The sequence below is a fragment of the Balaenoptera acutorostrata genome, chromosome 13 (genome assembly GCF_949987535.1).
Source record: "Balaenoptera acutorostrata chromosome 13, mBalAcu1.1, whole genome shotgun sequence".
NCBI classification, from domain to species: Eukaryota; Metazoa; Chordata; class Mammalia; order Artiodactyla; family Balaenopteridae; genus Balaenoptera; species Balaenoptera acutorostrata.
The window spans coordinates 28,102,059-28,118,272 of record NC_080076.1 but is presented as its reverse complement, the minus strand read 5'-3'; the positions used below and the strand labels follow the sequence as shown (position 1 = coordinate 28,118,272).

At 49.8% G+C, this 16,214-nt stretch overlaps 1 protein-coding gene across 3 annotated transcripts in view; it reads left to right on the top strand.

Moving 5' to 3' along the window:
* ARK2C (arkadia (RNF111) C-terminal like ring finger ubiquitin ligase 2C) overlaps window positions 1-16,214 on the top strand; it is a 108,270-nt gene extending 92,056 nt beyond the window's left edge. The window contains exons 4-8 of one of the 3 annotated variants that reach the window (XM_007197196.2): window positions 2,253-2,382; window positions 4,047-4,151; window positions 4,462-4,557; window positions 9,320-9,426; window positions 9,947-16,214. In XM_007197196.2, the coding sequence (XP_007197258.2) occupies window positions 2,253-2,382; window positions 4,047-4,151; window positions 4,462-4,557; window positions 9,320-9,426; window positions 9,947-10,064 (556 nt within the window). In that variant the 3' untranslated portion in view covers window positions 10,065-16,214. Of the gene's footprint in view, window positions 1-2,192; window positions 2,383-4,046; window positions 4,152-4,461; window positions 4,558-9,319; window positions 9,427-9,946 lie in introns of all 3 variants that reach the window. The other 2 variants (XM_057527305.1, XM_057527306.1) reach the window with 2 other exon arrangements.

Below are 16,214 nucleotides of genomic sequence, written 5' to 3'. Positions count from 1 at the left end.
CCTCCCCGCCTTACTTTAGGAGATTCTAGCCCTACCCAAGCAGCTGCTCTCACTGAGCATCCTGGCCTGGGGGTGTGTGGGAGCAGCAGGCCTTGGGGGATAAATCCCCCCCAATCCCCCCTTTCTGGCCTGGGCCCGATAACTTGACCCTGACCTTGAGCCCTGCTCCAGTGTGTCCGTCCTCATCGTGCTCCTCTGACTCAGTCCTGGCTTCACAGTTCTGACTCTGCCCCCAGTGCAGATGGCAGCCCTCTCGGCCACCCAGCCCTAGCCCTGCCTGGGCACCTGGGAGAGGAGGGGTAGGGGTGAGAGCTTCCTACCGTCCTTCCCCTGCAAGCAGCTCGGCCTCAGCAAAGGAGCCCTGTTCGAGGATCCTGGGTTTGGGAAGGAATTTTTGATGAGAAGATAAAAGGGGATCCCAGAGCCCACTCAGGCCCAACCTGGGCAGATCACCCCTCTCATCTGAGGGCTGAGGTGCCTTTTGCTTCTCCACTCAGCATTCCTAGAATTGGAGGGATTCTGTTCCCAGTTCCTTGGGACTTTGCTTTTGGTAGAATTCCCTGAACACCTCTCTGCTACTTTGAATCTGTTGGATTCCCTGGGACTGCTGGGCAGGTGCTAAGAGTCAGAGTTTCTGCCACGTGAGGTGCCCCGGGGAACTCCTTTCCCCGAGGCAGGTCATGGGGTGAGCCCAGGCGAGGATCGGAAACCCTGGAGCCCCTAACTGGCTAGCCCGGGGCCATGGATTAGGCACTGGCCTTCTTCAGGCCTCTGCTGGGCCTGCAAAAGTGAGGGGCTGGACTAAGAGAATTTCTGAGTTTGCTTCCAACTGGCTCCAAGAGTTACCTCATGTCCCAAGTGACGGACTCATCCGGAGTTGTTCCAGGGATGTGGGCTAATATAGAGAGGAAATGTAGGAATATATATATGTCATGCTGTATAGACATCACACCTGGAAGCAGAAATTCCTTTAATGCTCTTCATATTAAAAAAAAATGTATTTGTTGAATCAGCCTTTTTCTCCTGTAGTTTCCCCTCATCTGGATTTTGCTGCTTACGCTCTGGAGGTGTCACCTCAGACGCCCCTTGGTTTGCTAAACTCACTCTACACTGGCACCCAGGTTGCAACTTGAGCAGATTCAGCTTCAGCTTGCATTTTTTGGCAAAAAAACACTTCATACGAGGTGCTATGTTCTTCCAGCAGATAGCTGGCTGTCTCTCCTGTGTGATATTAGTAGCAATTGATAATCTTCTCCCAGATCCTTTATTTCTTTAGGGGATGAAAGAAGGTGACAAATAATTGTCATTCCGTATTCATTTATTAGCTAGAAAACTTTCATAAAGAGCAATTTTCCTTCATCCACGATTTGGTTATCCTGAAGTACAGTTAACAGAGGAAAGGCAGGTTAAATGTTTGGTTCTTCCCTTTTATTTATTAGTTTTCAAAATGAAGCATTGGTTCCCTAGCATCCTTCAAAGGGGACCAGCTTTCTTTAGCATCATTTCATTCTCATGGATTGGAACCTATTTGATGTATTTCAGTCTATTGCAGTTACACTCATTGATACAAAATGCCCAAACTCTGCCAGTGGGAGCCTCTCCAGGATGGTTCCCGAATCCTTTTGACTTGACCTTGATAACTTCCTTGCTTTTAGTTATGACAAGGTGTTTCAATCTCATTTTGCACATTTTTTTTTTTTTTCTGTCTCAGACTGGAACTTAGCCATTTTCCAAGGAACACTGGATCCTTTTCAGTTGATTGATTTTTAAGTGAAATGAGTTTCCTGTATGGTGAGGAGCAGGGGCGGTGGTCCAGGAGAGCTTTCCTGCCTCACAGCTGCAGGTCCCTCTCCTATTATTTTCGCAAAGTGGTAAAAGTATGGCCTCTTCCCCCCTCCACTTTATCTGGAGCTGTCATTCCTTTGCTCTGTATCCGTGATCGGCTTATTTGGATTCCTCTTTCAGCATTTCTCTCAGGGATGGGCTTTGTCTTGGGAGGGAGCTTTGGTGCACTAGTCTCAAGTAGTATGAGGCCCAGACTATTCTAGTTCCTTCGATCTAGCAGAGCCCTTCCTTCTCTGAGTCTCGGTTCCCTACGCCATAAAGAGAGGGGCAGGGCTAGGCGAGACTGAATCCCTTGCAGCTCTGGCAGTTTGTGACTCTGATTCTACTCGACGGGCTTGATGTCTGAGGTCCCTTCTGCAACCCGATGGCCGGATCACCTGTGCTTCACCGTGGCTGTGTCCCTGCAGGGATCTCAGTGTGGACACCGGCTTGAGTCCCGCTCAGTTCCAGGTGCGGCCCATGCCTCAGCACTATCAGCATTACCTAGCGACTCCTCGAATGCACCACTTTCCCCGAAACTCCTCCTCCACGCAGATGGTGAGTGAGAGGCTCTGCCAGGAAATTGACTCCCTTGCTGCCTGTTGGTGCCAATGGTGGGCTGAGGCCTGTGGCTCCCTTGTGTCCTGCCCGGCTGTGTCCTGGGCACAGGCAGGTCAGCCGCTCCCCTCCCCTCCCAGCTCCTATTCCCAACTGGGCTTGAAGGCGAAAGAAAGCAAAGCTGCTGGACCAGAAGCCAGCGCTGCTGAAAGGAGGTGGGGCATTGGGGGTGGAGCAAGGGGCCCTGTGGCAGGCCCCGGTCTGGGTGGGTGGGGGATGGAGTGAGGGAGGGTGGGGGGAAGGCTCAGGGCTAAGAGCAAGCAGCGTAGTCCCTGGACCCCATGTGGCCTCATCTAGTTAATTTATTGGGTCAGCTTCTCCCGGGGCTTTGGTTTTACTTATCCGTGAAATGGGATGAAGATGCCTGGTGTGGGGAACACAAGAGACCCCAGAAGTGGCCCCTGGGGCTGCCTGCTGATCTGGTGCTGCCTTGTGCAGAGGGCGGGCCTTCAGCGCTGCAGGGTGAGGCGACTGTGGGAGGATCCGGTTGGGTTTGGGGCCTTTACATACCTGGCATCCCCCCGAGCTGTGTGGAATGAAGGTGAAGATAGTCCACTAAAGCAGCGAAAGGCTGATTGAAAATCTTATTTCCAGACAGCTTCTTCATGCTGCTGCCCTAGAGCATAATTCGGCCCTTCCAGCCCTTGCCTTTGCCCTTTAACCACTCAGCACCTCAGTCTCCTCATCTGTAAAATGAGAGGCTTAGATGAATAATCCCAGAAGCCTTGTCAGCTCGGAAGTTCTAAGGTTCGCCTTATGAGGCACCATCTCCCAAGAATAAAAGCTAGTGGTTATTGAGCACTCACTGCATACCAGGCACTGTTCTAATCACTAGCCTCGCAAAAACACCACACAGAAGGTTTTATCCCTGTTTTACAGATTGGCAAACTGAGGCATAGAAAGATTAAGTCCAGGATCGTGCAGGAGTAAGCTGAGGAGGTCTGACTCACAGCTGGAGACAGGGTGAGGGTCAGGGTGAGGCAAGTGAGGCAGGGCCGTGCAAGGAAAGGATCAGATCCTGTTTTTATTTAAAATTTTGATAATTTGTTCATTATGGATTTTTTGCATTAATTTTGATTTAAAAATACTACATTAAAGTATTATTTATCTTGGTTACTGAGTCATTCGGTGTCTTCTTAAATTTTGTGCCCTCACTTGCCCCACCCTGTTCTGGGCAGTACAGAGCAGAGGGGAAGGGAGTGAACTTTGCCATCCGACTGCCTGGGTTTGAAACCACGGTTCTGTCACTTACTTCATTCGTTTGTGTCTCACTTACCCTATCAGCAAAATGGGAATAGCAATTGCACCCAGGTTACAGATCAGGTGAGATGATTCAATTAATCGTTTGAAGGGCTTAACAGTGCCTGCCATGAAATAAATGCCCAGTCAGGCTAGTTGTTACTTTACTGATTTCGTCGTTCTTTCTGGGGCTGGTTCGGCCCAGGCTTGGTTCTTGATGAGGAGAGGGGGACACAGGAGGAGGAAACACAGCGCTTCCGAACACCACAACATCTCAGGGGTGTGCTGACTGGCTACGGGAGGGGGAGTCAGAAGCTGGGCTCTTGGAGCCTGGAATCCTGTCTGAGGCGTTTTCTCCCCAACAGGTCGTCCATGAAATCCGAAACTACCCTTACCCTCAGCTTCACTTCCTTGCTCTCCAGGGACTGAACGCCAGCAGACACACCTCCGCTGTGCGGGAGAGCTATGAGGTACGCCCCGCCCCTCTGTCTGGGGACCCTCCCGTCAGCCTGGCTCCCGCTGGGTTGGTGGAGATGCCACTGTCCCCTCCTTCCCCGGCTGGTGGGGAGGGCATGGGTGGTAGGCGTAGCCTCAGGGTTGAGAGTAGGAGAGAGAAAACGAGAGTGAGTAGAGATCTCGCAGTCTTTGAGCATCTGACAAGTTCTTCCCGATGACGTGAATGCTTTGCAGAAGTCTGTCAGTGCCCCTCCTCCTTATCATGAGTGCATGTGCGTGTTTGCACGTGCAGAATGCACACATCCACATGTTCTCTCTTTGTAGGAGCTGCTGCAGCTCGAGGACAGGTTGGGAAATGTGACTCGGGGAGCTGTACAGAACACCATTGAGAGGTTCACCTTCCCCCACAAGTACAAGAAGGTGAGCCAACCAGCAGGTCAGCCTGCATAGTTGGGGTTGGGGTGGGGACGATCTAGTTGACCCTGGCCCGGCTTTCCACCGAGAGGCACGGTCCGAAATCTAGAAGCTTTTGCTCTGGCTAGATGCTCTGAAGCTCTGCTACCTTCCCAGGGTCTTCTCCCTTGCTTCTGCCAGGTGTGACCAGGAGGGGAGCTGGGTATGTGTGTGTGCATGTGGACTTGTGAGTGGGTGTACTGGGTGGGTGTACAGGCGGATGAATGTTTGTATCTGAAAGAGGAGGGCCAAGGGAGCACCTGCACTGAAGGCTAAGATTTGCCTTAGAAAAGATTCCAAGTCCAATCTCGCATGTGGACAAACAGGAGGCTAAGGCTTCAGAGCGTAGCTTTCCAGTCCTCGGTGAGCGTCAGGTTCACGTGGGCTGCTTTTAAAGCCACAGATTCACAGGCTCTACCCTAAGCCTGTGGAGGAAGACTCTCCAGGGTTATTGCTCAAGACTCTGGAGTAGGATTGGAGCCCAGGAATTGGAGTTAAATTTAAAAAAATTCAAATAAATAAGAAATTTGGAAGTAACCAATCTGTCTTTCAATAAGTAAATGGGTAAGTAAACTTTGGTAGACCCATACAATGGAATATTATTCCATGATTTAAAAAAATAAGCTATTAAGCCATGAATAGATGTGATGCAGAAAATATGTATTAAATGCATATTACCAAGTGAAAGAAGCTGACTTGAAAAGGCTGCATACTGTATGATTCCAAATACACAGCTTTCTAGAAAAGGTAAGAGTAGACAGTAGAAAGATCTATTGTTGCCAGGGGCTTTAGGAGAGGGATAGGCAAATGAATAGGTGGATGATAGGAGACTTTTAGGGCAGTGAAACTATTTTTTTATGCTACTGTAATGGTGGACACGACATGACATTATGTATTTGTTAAACCCTTAGAACCCTAAAGTAAATTAATGGACTTTATTAATAATGATGTATCACTCTTGGTGCATCAGTTGTAACAAATGTACCACACTAGTGCAAGATATTAATAGGGCAAACTCTGTGAGTTTTGAGAGGGGAAGAGAGGGAACACGCTGTATTTTCTGCTCAGTTTTCGAATAAACTAACACTGCTCTATGAAATAAAGTCTGCTATGAAAACAGGTAAATAAATACTTTTTAAAATTTAGGAATTAAAAGCTTGACAAGCACTGAGAAACTTGGAGCAGGAAAATGCTCCCGGTGGTCAAGCCGGAGCCCATCTTCACCCTGTCAGGAGGCCATAGGATGCAGTGGTTGTGAGCACTAGATGTTGGAAACAGATGGGGCCAGTTTTGAATTTCAGTTTTACTACTGTCTTTGGGCTGCTATAACAAAATACCTTCTACTTGGTGGCTTAAACAACAGACATTTATCTCTGACAGTTTTGGAGGCTGGGAAGTCCAAGACCAAGGCACTGGCAGATTTGGTTCTTGGTGAGGGCTCTCTTCCAGGCTGGCAGACCGCTGACTTCTTGCTGTGTCCTCACATGGCAGAGAGGAAGCTCTGGTGTCTTTTCTCCTTCTTATAAGGGCACCAATCCCAACATGGGGGACCTACCTTCATGACCTCACCTAGACCTAATTTACCCCCAGAGGCCCCATCTCCATCATATTGGGAGGGGTGGTTAGGGCTTCAACATATGAATTTGGGGGAGGGGGACAAACATTCAGTCCCTAACCACCACTTATAACTGTGTAACTCCGGACAACTTACTTGGCTTTTCTGGCCCTTCCCTTGCCCTTTTTCATGCAAAATGGGAAAGATATGTTAGTAGCTGCCATAGGGGTACTCTGGGGATTCAGTGGGACAGTGCGTATACACGGCTTAGCACAGTGCCCAGTACCTGGTGAGTGCTCAGGAGTAGGGAGCTGCTCTCACCTTGATTCTAGGCTTGCCCAGGTACCCATGGTGTCAATGTCAAAGACATGAACCTTGGTCTATGCAGCTCCTCATGGAGGCACTGGATTTATCCATCAGTGATTCCAATCAACATTTACTGACACATCTATTATGTGTCAGTCATGGATAGTACGTTAATAGAAGAAACAACAGTATTTCAGTAATTAAGCGTGTCATCTGCATGGAGAAAATGATCATTCTCTGGAGAGAGAGCTTGAAGCTTCTGGAGAAGGACGTGGAAGGGAGTGAGGTGCGTTCAGGAGCCCGGGAACAACTTCTACCTTCCTGACCAGGGTGGGCTCACTCTTGCCAGAGATGCACACTTCAGCTGTCCTTACTTCAACAGGCCGAGAGGAGATAAGGAAAAGAACTAATGCTAAAAATGAAAAGGGAAAATGGACTGAACCAATGAGATAAAGAGTTGAGCTAAAAAAATTATGAGAATAAAAGGAGACTTAGGGGAATAAAATATTATAAAAACAGGAATAAGAAGAATTAAAAATGCAAAATGATAGCATTTAAGATCCCCCAAAATATAAAAAAAATTAAAAAATTTAAACTGAGAGTAAAATAATATAAAACAAAAAAGGATATTTAAAAATAGCAATGATACGATACGAATAAATAAAAATATAGTCAAAAAGAAAATATAAAAAAACAAGAATTAGGAAAAGATATGAAAATTACATACAAAATTAATGTCAATAACATCAAAGTGAAAATGGAATGTTAATGAAAATGAGAAGGTAAGGGCAAAAGGGACAGTTCCCACATAAGGTTCTGTGTGGGAACCTTTAAAATACATACTAAATTAAAAATGCTGAAGAAACTTACAGTTAAAATAAAAGTTACATAGATAATGAAAAGAGAAGACAAAAACTGGAAGACCTAAAAGATTAAAAATACAAAGGAAGAAATAGGATAAGATTTGAAAAGAGACAATATAGTTTAAAGAAATATAGATTAGATATAGTAAAACAAGGTAGGACTATTAAGTTAAAATTATTAACTATAAAAAGGAAATCCTGGGGCTTCCCTGCTGGTGCAGTGGTTGAGAATCTGCCTGCCAATGCATGGGACACGGGTTCGAGCCCTGGTCTGGGAGGATCCCACATGCCGCGGAGCGACTGGGCCCCTGAGCCACAATTGCTGGGCCTGCGCGTCTGGAGTCTGTGCTCCGCAACAAGAGAGGCCGCGATAATGAGAGGCCCACGCACCGCGATGAAGAGTGGCCCCCACTTGCCACAACTAGAGAAAGCCTTCACACAGAAACGAGGACCCAGCACAGCCATAAATAAATAAATAAATAAAATTAAAAAAAAAGGAAATCCTGAATAATGATGGGAGAAAACAATAGAAAATAGTCTCAATGGTATTTTTTATGGAACTCCCTTTTCTCAAAGGGCCAACTAAAAGAAGGCCACTCCGCCAGCAAACAGAGCTGGGTTCTTAGGCAGGCAGATCATCATGACTCCATTCACACTCCAAACCCATGACAATTATATGGGACTATGGATGTAATTCTGATTTTCTGGTTAAGGGTAAACTTATTGCAGTGGGGTGTATAGGGCACAGGGAGGCTGAGAGCAGAAGGTATAGATTTTCTTGTATGTTCTAATGAGGTTACACAATTCCCCAGACTACTTCAGACTCCGGAGCTGCGGACCAGGGACCAGACTGGGGAGACCTGGCATTTAGGCCTGGCCGGAAGGTCATAGTCACTCTCTGGGTGGTCTTTATCTTGTGACTCTTCAGATTTCTCTTGGCAAAATGACCTTTAAGTCTGCTTATCCCTGGAGAGGGGAGAAAAGGTTTAGTTTTCTTCCCGTGGGTATTATCAGAATGTTTCACTGCATAGCATGGAGATGGGAACAAGAAAGTGGGCTGATTCCATTCACTGATTAGATTCCTTCCTCCCCAGAATATTTTTTTAAGCACCAATGATGTGCCTTGTACTTGACCAAGTGTGGGGCAAGAAGGGCGAGCCATGGTCCACACCATCTAAGAACCTGGAACTTTCTACATAGTAGTTAACTATCTTCAAATAATTAGCGCAGAATTTAAAACAGGACAATTAAAGTCAACAAGTATAAACAGAGTGCTTGCATGATGTCTAACATGGTATTAGAACTAGTGCTTACCTTTTTTAAAAATTAATACCTTTTTAAAAAAATTATAGGAGGTAATGCCCAGTGGAGGAAATCTGCCTTCATCTAGTAATGAATGAATAAGTGAATAGACATTAGTTGAGAGAAAGACAGGAAGGAAGGAAGGGAGGGAGGGAGGGAGGGAGGGAGGGAGGGAGGGAGGAAGGAAGGGAAAGAAGAATGAATGGATGGAAGGATGGATGGATGGATGGATAGATGAAGCATGCTGAACCTGAAAGTGGAGGGAGAAGTCTGGAGGCAAGGATGTAGGCTGGAAAGGATGTAAGGAGGAGTGGACAGCATGAGGGGACTAGAGAAGAGGAAGCTGTTTATGCACAAGCCATAGTTTTCCAAAGATGGGTTCATTAGGTACTCAATTCCTTTCTAAACTCTATGCCTCTAGGACAGTATAAAGTTTATACCTGCGACATAAATTGCCTGGAACAACAAAAACTGCTTGGCCCCTTCCTCTGGTCCACTCCTGCACTCTGTATCCTGAAGCCAGGAGGGGGCATGGGGAGGCGGCAGGGAGAAGGGTCTGGGAAGCGCACAGAAGTCTGGGTGTTACTTCAGAACTTAAAAAGTGACTGACTCACAGGGAAAAGAGGCTGAAAGGGAGGGGGAGGCTGTGGATGAAAGACAGGGGCCACCAGGTGAGTCGGTGCTCTTCCTCTGCTTCACACAGCGAAGACCCCAGGACAGCAAGGGCAAGAAGGAAGAGGGGGAGGAGTCAGACACAGATGAGAAATGCACAATCTGTCTGTCTCTGCTGGAAGATGGAGAAGATGTGAGGTAGGAGCCCCACCTTTTGAGCCCCCCCTCTTCCTTCATGGGGATTGGTGATCAGTCCTGCACCGTGTGTCAGGGGTGCTTGTTTGCCTGTGCACGTGTGTGAACGTGCCAAGTGTGCACAGTGTGCTCTGTGGTTGTCCTAGGAAGGACAACCTAGGAAGGTGGGGTGTGGAACATTCTAGATGTGTGGTGCCCATGGTGTGGACTCCCGGACACAAAGCTAGGAAAACAGAGAGACATTTGGCCTGAATGGATCTCAGAGAAAGTCCTGGCTTCATTTCAGGTTGATCTGGAGGACCAGGAGGAGGAGGGCCTTGGGGCTTTCCTTCCTGTCATGAATTCCCATCCCAGCCACAGCCTCACTCCGTGGCAGAGCCCCCAAAACCTTGTTTGGCCGGTCGCCCAGTGGTCCTGGGAGTGAGTCTCCTGGTTCCCCGAGCAGTCAGTGTCCCTTGGCTCCTAGCACAGCCCGGGGCCCTTCTCCTTGACCATCCCTCCGACTTCCCCTCCTCTCTTGCAGGCGCCTACCCTGTATGCATCTCTTTCACCAACTGTGTGTGGACCAGTGGCTCGCCATGAGCAAGAAATGCCCCATCTGCCGAGTGGACATTGAGACACAACTGGGAGCTGACAGCTGAGGGAGGAATTAGCCAGTGGACGCCCCATTTTCCTTCACCAGGTCCCCCCACGGCCATAGCCCTTGCAGCCAAACTTTGCCTTCTGAGCCATTTGATGTAGAGGATAAGCCTGCAAGCACATTTTGTGGAAAGAGGAGTTGGTGGTATCCGTGTCTGAGGAAAGGAGGGGGTGGGGGAAGCCCACCTGTCCAGAGTGCTGACTGCCCCGTCCGTCCGTCCATGTCCATCCGCCTGCTTTGCGGGAGGGAGGGAGCTGGCAGTGCCCGGAGCAGGGGTGGGAAGGGGGGGCCCATGCTGCTGAGAATCTACATGTGATCCTGCAGGTCCTAGCTGATAGCCCGGCCCCTCAATCCTGTCCTTTGAAGGATTGTATATATACCTCTTGACCACGTAGAAACCATGTAGGGGTCTCTAGCTAATTCTGTGGATGGCAGCCAGAGCATGTTAGCTTAAGAAAAATGTCGTGTGTGGTGCTCTAGTCATCTGTGGTGGACATGTCGCTGTTAACCGAATCCGCACCAAATAGTTCTCATTGAGTTTCTTGTTTTGGTGCCTGACTGAACCAACCAACGACAGCCCGAATCTTCCCGTCTTTATGAGAGAAAAGGAAAAAGGAATCAAAGGTGAAGAAAAAAGCCAAATCCTGTTTACGGTGAAAAAGGATGATTTTTTTTCACCCAGGTTGGGAGGCGGGAGGGGGTTCTCGTTTTGTTTTTGTTTTTGTTTTTGTTTTCTCTTGGCTTTTGTTTTTCTCATGTTTACAGTGCACGGAGCGTGGAGGGGCGTCCAGGAAAGAGGAGGACTGGAAAAGGAGCAGATGGGGACTTAGATGGGCCTCTGAGGGGCTCAGCCGGGGCTGGGAAGGCAGCATTTGAGTAGGCGAAGGGGAGAAGTCTGTCTTGAAGGAGGGCTCCCCACTTCCAGAGCCCATCTACTTAGCTCCAACCATCCCCCCCTCCCCCCAGTTCCACACTGAACCAGGAGGCGTCAGCTTTCAGCTAGAGCTGCCCCAGGTTCCTCGGAGCCAGGATACCCCTGCTCACGCCAGCTTCTTCCTTTCGGCTGTGCTTATGCCCTGTCACAAAGATGCAATTTGGCCACTGCCTCTCTAATGCAAAAAATTAACCAGATGCTAAAGATAAAGTAGCATAGGTGATGGACACCTGGTCTTGGCCAAAGTGCTCTCAGCTAGCAGGCAAGGGCTGAGGTCAAACACCGTGGACCTCGAGGAGGATCTTGAGCTTCCTTTGGAATGTCTCAAATCCTGATGGAGTCCCTCAGAGATGTCCCTGGCCCAGAGACCACCTTGGCTGGGTTTGGGAGGCCCCGCGTTCCTAGCCTCTGCCTCTTTCTCTGACTCTTTGATAACCTTTCTTTCTCTGTGCCTCAGTTTCCTTCTCCTTACAGTGGGGAGAAACAACAGTGCATCCCCATTTCCACCTCTTCTACCTCACCTAGATGTTGTGAGGATTAACACTCTCTGCCCAACGCATTCTGTGCTCTCTCCTGGGAACCTCCTTGGGGTTTAGGGATGGGGGTGGTGGGAGACAAGACCTGGAAGTTCCAAGTGACACCATACAGTGTGTTTTTCTGAACCACTCCATAATTTTTCTGAATCTCAAAGGGAGCAGAGAGATGGGAGGACAAGAGAATGGAGATGCGAAAGCCCACCAAATTCCAACCCCAACCCAACTTTCTTTGTCCATCTGTGGAAAACACCAGCTCAGCTAGAATTCTGCTCTCTTCCTTTGCCCCTCCTGCTCACTGCTTCTCTCTCTCATTTGCACTGCCCTCAAAGCCTCCCCCTCCCCTCACCCCTTGCCCCAGTCTCAATGCCTTTATATCAATAAGAGAAGACTAAGGGGAACAGGATACTTATCACGTATATGAAGAAATCCCATAAGGTTAAGAAAACTTGAGTCTGCATTGTTGCTACAAAGGGTGAAACCAGGGCCAATGGGTAAAAATGATGGGGAGGCAGATTTTGGCTTGAGGTAGAACCTTCTAGCACATGTGGAGCTGTCAGGTGGAGGGATGGCTGCTCTGGACCCCTGCAGGCAGAGAGTGGGGGTCATGGCTTCTGGAAGGAGGGTGACTCAAGGATCTCACTCAGACCAAGAGCATCTGTACTGAGTACCTGCCAGTGCAGGTGCTGGAGGAGACAACAGCCAGGGAGACGGCATCCCCGGCCCCCAGGAGCTTACAGTCCGGTTGAGGAACCAAGGCGATAGTGCACAAAGGGTGACTAGTCTGATCCAAGGTTAATGGCACGAGCATTACACTGTCCCATTCAGTGGTTCCAGTGTGTGAACAGCGTCTCCAGGGCCAACGGCTGGAGAGCCCATGAGTGGGAAAGTACTTGTCGGGATTTTGGAGAGAGCTAGTTACTAGCAGCCCCGGGAAGCTGGGAACTCTCCCTACCCTGCTTTGACCCAGAGGTAGGCAGGGCGGTCCAGGGAAGGTCACTCCCTACTTAGTCTCAGTTCTTTGTTCTCCTCTCCCAGGCTGGCTTGGAAGGCCAGCAGGTGGTGGGTTGGTGGGGAGGCTGGAGGGAACAGGAGCTGGTGTCTGGCTTCCGTCTTGGCTCTTGACTGACAAAGTGGGCAGCTCTAGAACCTGCCTCCTTCTCTCTGGGCCTCAGTTTCCTCAGCTGCACACAAAGAGGTTGGATTGGATGCTTGCTAAATTTCCTTCCAACAATCACATTCTCTGATCCTCCCTAACAGCAACACATTTTTCAAGGTGGGAGAGCTGTGTGCCCACCAAGCTGTTGACAACAACCTTCCCCAAAGGCACTAACGCCTGTATCGTGGGCTGAGAGTGGGATGGGTCCCCTCCTCCCCCCAGTTCTCTGCAGGCTCCCTGAGTGCCCCAGGCTAACGTTAGGCAGTGACTGGGGTGAAGGTCACCCAGAGGGGAGAGGTCAGCTCTGACTTTGGGGTAAGATCCCCGAGCCCCCCATGCCCATCTCTCTGGGGCCCTCCTACCTTGCAGGTGGGCACCTCCCAGACCCCGGCTTCCTCAGCCGGCAGCCAGGCCGGATGAGAAGAGAGGAGAGCGGTCTGTGCTTCTCCTCCCTCGAGGCCCCCTCCCCCCAACGTCCGGGAGCCTGGGAAGACTGGAGAAGAGGCAGGCTTCGGCCTCAGCCCCCTGTCGTCCTCCTTCCTCTCAACTCAAGGGACTCAGACCCTTTCTTGACTGAGACGCATGAGTGCCTTCTGGGGCGAGAGCTGCCCCAGGATTCCAGTTGGGCCTCCAGCCGCAGCGCAGCCCTGGCCGCAGCGGGTCGCCAAGGACGCCAATCTTCGAAACCCACAAACCCAGGCCACCTGGCGCGGCGGGGGCGGAGCCTGGGCTCCTCCTCCAGCTGGGCCCCCGGCCCAGCCCTCGCCCCCTACCCGTGGCGGGACTCAAGCTCCTCTTCTGCAAATGTTTCCAGCCTCCGTGCAAGTATTCTTAACTCTTTACGCCTAATGAACAAGCACAGTTTTTTCAACGGTGAAGAAAAAGCACCAGATTTTTTTTTCCTGAAGAAATCCCCCAAGCCCCCGCCTACCGGCGGGACAGACACTCCCCGCGTGGGGCTGTAGCAACGTCTGTCAGGTCCCCCCTTCGTGTTTCATCTCCTGCGCGCGCGTAGAGCAAATGCTAGAGCGATTTCAGCTGATAGAAAAACAAAAATGAAAAAAAAAAAAAACACAAAAAACAAAAAACATGGCACGTTGCTAGTTTACAGGGTTTTGTGAGTTTAAATGCCTTATATTTAACAATCATAATTTATGACTAACTTGTAGATATCGTGGGTTCTTATTTAATTATTTTTATAGTTGTTTTGCATTTTTAATTATAATTTATTTATTTAGAAAGGATACTAATTTTTTTTATTACTCCTATTACCTCATTTTGGCGTTGTTTCTGGGAGTGGAATGCTTTGCATGCATTGGTACGACGACAAACAACTACGAATACAAAAAAAAAAAAAAACTTAAATAAAATTCCGCGAACTTTATTTCGTCCAGACTATCAGGGTGTGTGATTGCAAGCTGTCCTACTGTGGTGCTGGCCTCTTTGGATACATTCCATACGAAATGCAAACCTTTGATTCTGTATGCTGTGATCCTAGTGAAAAACTCCAATATAGTGACTGTATTTAGCACATATATAAATATAATTTGCACTCGTCAGCAGACTGGGGTAAGCCTTTCACTTGCTATCCTTGCCCCTTCTCCCCAACCCCCCATCATTAACCTGTTTTTTTTCTCCTTCTCCCCGTTTCCACACCTCAGGCCACCCTGCCCCCATCCTCTGAGGAAGGTCCGGGGGCACTCTCTCCACCTGGGCTGCAAATCTCTCTGGTTCCAGAACTGGGCCCTTTGGACATTACCAGCAGGAGCGTCTGAGGGTCAAAAGCCTGATTTATTAGAACGAGCTCTGAACCGGGGGTCAGGAGGCTTGGGTTTTCAGCAGCTCTTCTGCAAACTTCCCCGTGACCTTGAGCAAGTCACCTGGACTCCCTGAGTCTCAGTTTTCTGGGCTGGGGTGAGGAAGGTGAACTGGAGGGTTTCTCTAGGGTCCCTCAGACTTGGATAGAATATGACACAGAGCCGGTGGGAGCCCACCACGCTGTGCTCCCTCATCCTCTTAGGAGAGAAGAAAGGGAGGGTGCAGGGAAGGAAGGAAGGAGAGGTGAGGAGAGGAAGAGAGTGGACTGAGAATTTATCCAGCGGATTTGCTCAAAGGAGAAACCTGAAAGGATGTCTGTCCTTTTACATGCAGCAAGATGGGTGGACACATCCCTGGACATGTGCTTTCACAAGGTTTAGTGGTCATTTGGAGAGTGAGCTGAAATCCGTGTCTTGTTAGATATGGGGACGGGGTTGGCAGACTATAAGCCCCAGACTATGGTGTTTGGGATTGGCACCCCCATCCTACCCTCTCCAGGAGGCTTTGTTGTTGAGGCATCGCCCTTGACAGCAGATTGGGGCACAGATTTTGGACCCATGGTCTCTCCTCCCAGCATCTCCTCTGCCCTCTGCCATTGCTCCAAGGGGGCTGTGGGCAGGAGGGGCTGCTGTGGAGAACGGGTGTGGGCCTCCAATCTCACTGCCCCCCAGGAGGAGTGGGAGGAGAGAGTTTGAGGAAGCAGTAGCTTCAAAGCCTGGCACAGCGGTGAGCCCAGCAGTTTTTGAGCCAAAGGGAAAGAGGAGGTCCCTGTCCCCAGGGGCAGCCTCTGAGCTGCTCCGACTCTGCATGTCAGCCTTGTCCCGCCTCGCCTCCTCCCGTTTCTTTCCAGCTCATCCTTCCCTCTTGCCTCTTGACATCACTGCCTTTGCGTGGTGGAGAAATCCACCCTCCACATGAGGCCCCTGGGATGGTGCTGATTGGGAAGGGAGCGGAGGCCCAGATTCACCACGCTGCCTGGCCAGGCTTGTAAGGGTGGCTGGGCCGTGCAGGGTGCCTAAGCCCCAACTTTGCTCTGGCTGGACTGTGGGTCCCATTCCCTGGGCTTCCGGCCTGCTGCCTGCCCAGCTTCCCCTCTGCCTCCACCCTGGGGCCGTGCTTACCTGCTTTCTGTGAAGGCAGCCTGTGGAGTTGCCCACTGGGGCATAACCACCACACTGCCGGGCCTGGCGGACGCTGCCCCTTGGCAGGGGGCCTGGCGGACGCTGCCCCTTGGCAGGGCTCCTGGACAGACATGCCTTATGCTGCTCTGTGGGGTCGGAGTGGGGAGTGCCCTTTGCCCTGGCTGGCCTGTCCCCCGCCCTTCCTCACCCCCCCCCACGCCTTCCCCTTCCCCAGCCCCACCCCTGGCCTTGGCAGTGGCTCATTTCTCAGCCATGGAGCCAGCGACACCAGGCCCTCGAGGGGGTAATTTGGTTGCCCCTGGTAAGTGAAAGGATTATCCTCAGTGTTGATTGTCCTTTTTTGTAATCCTCCTGCTGTTCTGTTCTGTTGTGCTGTGCAACATTTTGCTACATAGACTATTTTATAGCAGAAAGCTAGAAGAATATTTATTATGAATATTAAAGCAATAGTGCATCAATGAAAAGGCGGCGACATTAGGAATTGTGTAAATGCTTAGATTCACTTTTGGTGGATTTTTTGTACTTTATTTATAACTAATAAAAATGAACTGCATTGCTAACTACA